Raw genomic sequence first — 539 nt, forward strand, 5'->3', positions numbered from 1 at the left:
TTATATCAGCTAATGTTGGCGCCAACGTGACATTACCATGTTTCTATCAACATGAATTAACAGCTGTGTTCTACTGGTATAAGCAGACGGTAGGACAGAAACCAAAGCTCATCTCTATCGTCTACAAATATGATAGAAGTGGCACTTTTATTGATGAATTGAAAAATGATCCACGCTTCAAATTGGAAACTAAAAACGGTAAAAAACACTTGACAATCACATCGTTGCGCATTTCAGACTCAGCGACTTACTACTGTGCCCGTGCCTATACAGGCTATAAGATTGAATTTGCAGAGGGCATCACCGTGAGTGTAAAGGGTTCAGGCTTGAACATCCCACTTTCGGTCCATCAGTCAGCATCTGAGTCCATCCAGCCAGGAGGCTCTGAGACTCTGAACTGTACAGTTCAAACTGGGAGCTGTGATGGAGAACACAGTGTTTACTGGTTCAAAAACTCTGAAGAATCTCATCCAGGACTCATTTACAGCCATGGAGGCAGGAATGATCAGTGTGAGAGAAACACCAGCACACAAACACAC

General features: G+C 43.2%; 1 gene segment (V, D, J or C); it reads left to right on the forward strand.

Annotated features, from left to right (window-relative positions):
- Positions 1 to 5: 5 nt before the first annotated feature.
- On the forward strand, positions 6 to 533 carry LOC121939452 (the record flags this gene model as incomplete). The annotated part of the segment is given in 1 exon segment: positions 6 to 533. A coding segment is annotated over 1 exon segment (528 nt), but the record flags the coding sequence as incomplete, so codon positions are not given.
- Between the last annotated feature and the right edge of the window lie 6 nt (positions 534 to 539).

Source organism: Plectropomus leopardus, unplaced genomic scaffold (assembly GCF_008729295.1).
Source record: "Plectropomus leopardus isolate mb unplaced genomic scaffold, YSFRI_Pleo_2.0 unplaced_scaffold48601, whole genome shotgun sequence".
NCBI classification, from domain to species: Eukaryota; Metazoa; Chordata; class Actinopteri; order Perciformes; family Serranidae; genus Plectropomus; species Plectropomus leopardus.